This window comes from Hipposideros armiger, unplaced genomic scaffold (assembly GCF_001890085.2).
Source record: "Hipposideros armiger isolate ML-2016 unplaced genomic scaffold, ASM189008v1 scaffold_301, whole genome shotgun sequence".
NCBI lineage: Eukaryota > Metazoa > Chordata > Mammalia > Chiroptera > Hipposideridae > Hipposideros > Hipposideros armiger.
In genome coordinates this window covers 2,288,948-2,297,153 of record NW_017731651.1, presented here as the reverse complement: position 1 = coordinate 2,297,153, position 8,206 = coordinate 2,288,948, and the positions used below count along the sequence as shown (strand labels likewise).

The following is an 8,206-nucleotide window of genomic DNA, read 5'->3' as shown; positions in this document are numbered from 1 at the left end:
GTTCAAAGACCATCTTCAAAGGTGGTTGATTCTCATATTTTGTTTGCTTATTTCTTTCCAACATTGATTTGGTATGCAGTTTAGTTAATTAATCAATATAAAGAGTGTGTGTGTGTGTGTGTGTGTGTGTGTGTGTGTGATGTAGAAATAGCACTAAGCTAAGTGAGGCACAAGACACAGCTATGTCAGTCATTTGATAACATTATAGGATTGCCTGCTCTTTCAGGTGGATGACAGTGAACTTGAGTGCCAGTGTGAGGAAGGACAAGTACCTGTGGACTGGGAAGAAACCTTAAATGTTACCAGTGAGCATCCTGGAATGTAATATCTTGCATATATCAAAAGCCTAGCCAGTGAAAAAGCGTTTTCTTTTTTCCCCCAAGTCTATTCCATATATGTTATGTTTCTGTATGGATTTGTGTGGTCTTTTTATTATTTTGAATATTTAAATAGCCAAATTTGACTTTACTACTATTGGGTTTTAGAATTAGTGTATCTTCTAGTTAAATTTGGAATCGGTCTTCTAAGAGAGCATGACACACAAGGCCTTTTCTATAGTCAGTTAAAGCTGATAATCAAAACTTTTCTGCTGATTATGGGTCTATTAGACATAATGGACCTGGGATGGAGTGTCAATTGCTAATATAGTTGATAATGTGTGTAATATTTTGGCCTTTTACTTCACATATATATATATATATGTATGTATATGTATATATGTATGTGTATATATATGAATAATATTAATGGGGTGGAGCAATTAAAGTCTTTTAAGGAAGGGAGAGCCAGGATTGTAACAGCTCAGTTACTTGTTAATATTCCACTGTCCTAAATTTGATATACAGGTTGAAGCTCATGTTTTGTTTTGTTTTGTTTTTACCATTCCAGGTGTCTCCATCCTGGTTGTTGTACTCGTCATGGTTATTATTGGTTTGGGAGCTCTCGCATTATTAATTCGTTCCCAAAAGTGTATTAAACTGAAGCAAGCTCAGAGGTATGTCTGTATTTTCTAGGTGTTAACGGGGACCATTATTGAGAACATATAAGCTTTGTGGCCATAGAAGATGCTTGATGGAGGAAACGTATAACCTCTTATGGAAGACTAAGTCAGAGTAGCAGTAAATCAAGCTTTAACATATTGATTCCCAAACTTTGCTGCACATTGGAATCACAGCAGGGTTAAAAAACAAAATGATCAGGTCCCTTCCTCAGATTTAATTGTTATAGGGTGTAACCTGAGTATCAGTCTTTTTTAAATCTCCTAGATGGTTTAATATTAACCACAGGCTTATCCCATATCTTTTGTCAATACTCAATTTTCTTCTTGACAGCCCACCTAGAGACACACTGGGAGTGGAGAATAAAGGATACTTTTTTGATGAGCAGCAGACAAGAATTGAGCCAATCTTACCTAATATCCATCCCCTACATGTAAGAAAATTTCATTTGCAGTGGTTAATTACTTAATTTTCAAAGCAGTTGTATGCGTGTTTAACATGAGACAGGCCCTAAGCTAAGGGAGGTAAGAAACATAGAACAACAGTTAAATATGATTCCATACCATGAAGGCTTCAAACTACATGTGGGTAGCGAGAGGATGGCAGGAGTCAAACAAAGCAACACAGTGTTTCAGAGCAAACTATATTAGTTAAATAAAATATTGATTTGTGTACTACTGGAAAAAGTTATAAACATAAGCCATACTCTGGATATAAAACAAGTCTTAAATGTAAAAGAATTGTGGTCATGCAAAATATGTTCTCAAAATAAAATCATATTAAAAATCAATAACTGAAAGATATTGGAAAAATCCCCAATATCAAATAAAGAAATTGAGTTTGTAGTCAAAACCGTTCCACAAAGAAAATACTGTGATGATATAGCTTTACTGGTGAATTTCACCAAATGTTTAATGATGAAATAATATCTGTTCTATATAAACTCCTCCAGAAAATGGGAGAAAATGGATGCTTCTCAACTCATTTTATGAGGACAGGATTTCTCTGCTACTCACCTAGACAAAGTCATTACAACAGAGAAAATACTTGCCAATACTTCTAATAAATAGATGCACAAAGCATAAACATAGAAAGCTACAAAACATTGCTGAGAAAAACTAAAGAAGACCAATATAAACGGAGTGAAATACATGTTCATGAATCAGAAGATTCACTATTGCTGAGTTCTCCCCAAATTGATCTATTGATTCAAAACAATCCTAATCAAAATCTCAGCAGGATTTTTTGTAAAACAAATAGCCCATGGTGACTACAAGATGATAAAAACAAGTCTTAGTTTTCTACTCGAATGGTTGGAAAATAATGTATGATAACTTTTCAAGATTCCACTGAGATTTTTGTTAGACGAAACCACATGATGCTAATGTCAATCTCGGGGCCGGCCGAGTGGCGCGCTGGTTAATAACTGGCTCGGGACTCCAAAGGGCCCCAGTTCGGATCCCAAATATGAGGGCCAGTGACACTGCCCTCCATAGCTGAGATGCTGAACAACAGCTCAACCTGGAGCTGGGCTGCCGTGAGTCGCCAGCAACAGCGTAGGCTGAGCCCCTGTGGCAGTGGGTTGCCATGGGCTACCGTGTGTAGCCAGCAGCCAGCGTGAGCGGCCAGCAGCCGCAGTGAGCAGCCNTGAAGCCAATATACATTTGAGTCCAAAGGACTAACTTTATTTAGAGAACATAAAATGGCATCGTATGATGCCATTAAATGAGTGACATTTTAGCTTTGACTTGATGAGAAGCAGTTTTCAACACACAGCAAATGAGAAAAGACTTTTTTACAAAAACATACCTACATAATATACAAAGATACAAAGTGCGTGGCATAGTCAGGTAGCTGACAATTTCAGTGTAACTGGGGCTTTGGGTGAAATGGCGAAAAATGAATGAGGCCAGGTTGGGAAGGGTTTATTATTTCAAGACAAAACTTTAGAATGTATACTAAAAACAATAACCAGCTCATCAAGGTTTATAAACACAAGAATATATGGGAAACGTAATACTTTGTTTGAAAAACTAGATATTTTGAAATTGAACATTTTCTCTTCATTGTACAACTTCCCCTCTCTCTATAGGCTACCACCCACAAACATTACAGTGCCATTCAAATAATGTGATAGAGAAATGAACTGGAAAACAGAAATTTAGAGTGTAAAAAAAGGATTAGAATTTAACAACTTAATAGAGACCAATATTTATTTCAAGTCAAAATATTTAACTATACAGTTTCTCATTAAAAAGACTAAGTAGGGCCGGCCGAGTGGCTCAGTTGGTTAAGAGCTTGCTCAAGAGTGCGAGCTCTGAGCAACAGCGGTTCAAGTCCCGGCCCAAGCTGAGCTGCCGCCGAGCTGCCAACAGGTGGCAGGATGGCCCAGCTTAAAAAAAAAAAAGACTAAATAAATATTAAACTGGTAAGGAATCTGTATTTGTGAAAACTGAGTTATGTATACCCAATTCAAGCTAGAAAGTTCAAGGGCTTTGAAGAAGATAGAGTGCAAGGCATCAGGTTGAGGTAGATATCAAACAATCTTTATTCACTTCAGGCAATGAAAATCAGTCAGAAGTACAAAGCAGAAGTATGACATCCCCCTTATAGAACCACCTTAAGAGTGGCAGGGATTGAACAAAGGGGTTCAAAGGGGAGCAGCTGTATAAACACAGCTTGACTGTATAAGTACATTGTGACCAGGTACTACTACATAGAGTGCCTATTCCTTCAAGGAGAATCAGTCCAGAAGCACACCAGACACAATGGTGGCAGTTCTTGAACCAATTCCTGATGAGAGAATTCATGCTTAGCAGAGGCTAGTCCATAGAGGTATACCAGATACTAGTTTCAGAATTTTCATTTTATTTTCACATTGAGATACTGATTTTTTTTTAGACTTGAGGAACTTAAGATGCATAAGAAACATTCTAATTTCTCTCAGTAGTTAATCTTTCTAGGTAAACTTTAATTTGGCATACAAAAGAGAACCCTTGCCCACTGTTGGTGGCAATGTAAATTGTTACAGCCATTATAGAAACAACATGGAGGTTCCTCAAAAAATTAAAAATAGAACTAATATATGATCTAGTAGATCCACTCTGAGTATATCTCCGAAGGAATTGAAATCAGAAATTTGAAAAGATATCTGCACTCCCATGTTTATTGCACCATTATTCACAATAGCAAGATATGGAAAGAATCTAAATGTCCTTCAATGGGTGAATGGATAATAAAAATGCTTTCATATGTATATACATATAATGTAGCTTTCAAAAAAAGAAAATCCTTTCATTTGTGACAACATGGATGACTTGGAGGATATTTTCTTTATGCTAAGTGAAATAAGTCAGACACAGAAAGACAAATACTGTATGATCTCTCTTATACTTGTACAATATGTGGAATCTAAAAAAGTCAAAGTCACAGAAGCAGAGAATAGAATGATGATTGCCAGGGGCTAAAGGGTAGGGAAAATGGGGAGATATTGGTCAAAGGGTGCAAGCTTTCTATAAGATGAGTAAGTTCTAGAGATCTAATGTACAGCATGGTGACTATAGTTAATAATGCTGTAATGTATACTTGACATTTGCTAAGAGAGTACTCCTTAAGTGTTTTTATGTTCTTACCACACACAAAAAAAGTAGCAAAAAGTGATAAGCGTAAATAAGAGGATTAACTGATATTAACAAAATGTCTAACTAGCAACTGTGATATGACAAGCATGGATCTTCTTCAAATCAAAAGAAAACTTGATAGAAATAATAGAAGAAATTATTGCAATTACAATTATAGAATCTTTGCTAGATTGACATTCAAAGAATTCATAAGGACATAGACATTTTAATAAAGAGTTTGTGTATAACAATATTTGAATTTATAGTATATTATTTTCAAATATCCACCAAACATTCATAGAAGATTTTTTATTCCACAGAATTCTACTGTGGTTTTTCACAATAGAAAATATCATGTAAATTCTAAGAGCAAATTGTTCTAATTCATATTGGTTACTTCATTTCTAGGTGTGCAGCAATAATGAATGTGTGAATATTGAAAAGGTCTACAATTCAACCAATTGCTCCTCTCAGTGCAGTGAAAATGTAAGATTTGACTCCTTTTTAAGTTGATGTCTTACCAATCATTTATTTGCATAGGACTTATTCCTGAGCGCTCGCGGCGTGTGTTTGTGTGTGTGTGTGTGTGTGTGTGTGTGTGTGTGTGTGTGTGTGTGTGTATATATATATATATATATATATATATATATATATANGGGATTGGCATCTAGACAAGAAAGAACTAAAAGGGAAGTGGATTATTCTGGAATTGGAAAAGGATAGTGACTCGTACATGGAGATATATTCTGAGGAAGGACGACCAGAAATCCAAATGGCTCTGTCCAAGCTTTTTGATACTCCTTTCACCCCACTAGATTGTGAAATCACAAAGAAAGGAAGTATATCTTACTCATCTTGAAATCCTTCCAGAACTCAGCACAATTAAATGCATATTGAATGGCTGAATGAGAGAATATTTTCATGATGTACCTTCCAGCAACGAGAGCTTGGGCATTTTTCTAGTTCATATGGAGAAACCTGATTTCTTAGGAGTGGAGAGTCCTCCTTACAGGCAGGGGCTCTCAGGGTGTGTGTGAGTGTGTGTGTGTGTGTGTGTGTGTGTGTGTGTGTGTGTGTGCATTTATGGTGGTAGTTGTGTTTGGAGGAGTACTGAAGCAAGGCATGAAGAAGACAAGATAAACAGAGTGCTTACTCATGTCTCCAATTTATGTCCATTCCAACTCTGCCCAATGCTAGTCTAATACCAAATTTCAAAAACACCATCTTGTCATTGCTTTAATTAATAAAAGCCAAGGCATTTACAAATGATAATGATTCTCAGTGTAATGGAAAAGGGAAGTTATGATCCATTTCTAAAACCTTTCTTAGGTAAATTAAATGAGTCAATCTTCCTATTTACCTACTTAAATATGCACGAGATTCAGTTTCTTTGTTTTTCTTCAACAGATGAAAAAAGTAGGGTCTGTATGTAGACCAGCAAAAGATGAATGTGATTTTCCTGAAGTGTGTACTGGCCACTCTTCTGGGTGTCCCAAGGACCAATTTCAAGCAAACGGATTTCCTTGCAAGAACAAAAAAGGCTACTGTTTCATGGGGAAATGTCCCACCCGGGATGACCAGTGCTCTGAATTGTTTAATGATGGTGAGAGACAATTACAGTGAATGACTGATAAAGCTAGAATAATAGCCATTATTTCTCTCTTATTGTCCTGTAGGAATTTGGGTACAAGATTGACAATAATGCTATTTGTGGCATTTGTTCCAAGATATTTCCTGCATCTTACCATTAATATTAACTGATGTTACTTACTATTAATTGATTAGCTCAGTATGTGGGTTAAGGTATGTTTATCCCTTTTCTATATCTACACTCCTTCCTAAAACATCCTCTTGAGGTCATAGGATGGTTTTTAAATTATTTATTTATTCCATTCTGCTTCCCACTACATAATACTGAAATTTCAATTATATTAGAAAAATATTTTATAATTAATAATATTCATGCTTTCATTGTTTTACTTTTATCATACCATTTTGCATTACAGAGGCAAAAGACAGTTCTGATATCTGCTACACGATGAATAAAAAAGGAAATAGATTTGGATACTGCAAAAACAAGGACAACCGATTAATTCCCTGTGAAGAGAAGTAAGTGCCCTTCAAGAGCGTTTTGCAAAGTCGGAGCAGCTCTTGTTCCTACAGCTGCTAGCTTGTTTTCACTAGGGAAACTAGGAAGAGAGGGAAGCAGGAAGGGAGACAGCAGCGTCCTGGCCAGTGTTAACTGGCATTTACATACTGGATTTATTAGCTGAAGGTCGTGGAATAGAGGCAGGTGAGATGGGAAACGTTTCAGCTTCTTAGGCAAGAAAGGAAGGAGAAGAAGCTACAGAAAAGAGAAAGAAGTACACAGAAGGAGGGGGAAAATAAGTACAAAAAGGGAAAAGAGGAAGAGAAAAGGAAAGAGTGAAGCCTTAATAAGAAAGAAAGGCTGAAGTTGAAACTTGAAGAGAGAATGGGAGAATTGGAAGTTAGATCTGATTTTAAAAAGCATGAGCTGAGCCATACTTCCAGGTTTGTTCCTGACACCCAGCAAGGCTTGTTTGTGTGCCACAAAACAGGATTTGGTCTAAACATAGCAACAGCAAAAACCTATGGTCAAGTTCAACTTTGCTCCTAAATATACTAGGTGGAAATGGGCTAACACTTGACTTGTCTTATTTCCAATTGCTTCCTAATCTTCAAAATGGGGTTTATATTAATAGCAACCACCTAGGTTTATTGTGAGAATCAACTGGTGTGCTCTATGCAAGAAAAAATAAGAAATAAATCTTAAGACCCTGATTCAAGTTATGCTAATTTAAATTACTAATAAAAATATTTTTCTGTAAGCTTAAAGTAATATTGATTTGTGAGCATTACAAAGATAGCATAAAGCAATATTATCATTTTACACCTTTACCTACTCATCTCAGTTCCCAGGGTGAAGACTTTGCCCAACAGTTTACCCTGCCTCTCTTGGCCTCTCTGTAGCCTACTGACAAACGTGGGTCCAGGGAAAAGTGGCCAGGCCACATCATTGCAAGCCTAGTCTCTAAAGCTCTATTTCTGGTCCCACATCTGGGAATACACTCCCTTTCTTTCAGAGATGTCAAATGTGGAAAAATATACTGCACTGGAGGGCAACACCCTTCTGTCTCTGGAGAAGAAAAGATCTATCACTTCAAGAAGACCCCAAAATGGAATGTCACCACTGAATGCAAAACCTTTTTTTTATACCACAATTCTAAAGATCTGGGTCTGGTTGCTCCTGGAACAAAATGTGGAGATGGGATGGTAAGATGAAAACACTTTGTTTTATTAAAACTTCTTGGTTCAGCCACTTTAAAACATCACTGGATCCTATAATTGGTTCCTGAAGGCTTATATATGGGAAAGCAGACAAAAATTGGTAACTTTTTTTATTGAGCAGAGTAGCAATAACACTATCACCAATACTCATTTTGTCTAAACTTTATTGTATAAAGTGATATGTAAATGTTATAAATGTGCTTAATTAGTATCTCACAGTAGACATCTAATGAAATTATAGACATAGTTTTTTGAATTAATTTGGCTTTGAAGTAGTCA

The 8,206-nt window shown here is 36.3% G+C and overlaps 1 protein-coding gene across 1 annotated transcript in view; it reads left to right on the top strand.

Annotated features, from left to right (window-relative positions):
• The window catches only part of ADAM7 (ADAM metallopeptidase domain 7), a 55,096-nt gene that overhangs the window by 37,618 nt on the left and 9,272 nt on the right, over positions 1–8,206 (top strand). The window contains exons 13-19 of the mRNA XM_019659548.1: positions 227–305; positions 889–994; positions 1,332–1,431; positions 5,027–5,104; positions 6,026–6,221; positions 6,625–6,727; positions 7,723–7,912. Of these exons, the coding sequence (XP_019515093.1) occupies positions 227–305; positions 889–994; positions 1,332–1,431; positions 5,027–5,104; positions 6,026–6,221; positions 6,625–6,727; positions 7,723–7,912 (852 nt within the window). The remainder of the gene's footprint in view (positions 1–226; positions 306–888; positions 995–1,331; positions 1,432–5,026; positions 5,105–6,025; positions 6,222–6,624; positions 6,728–7,722; positions 7,913–8,206) is intronic.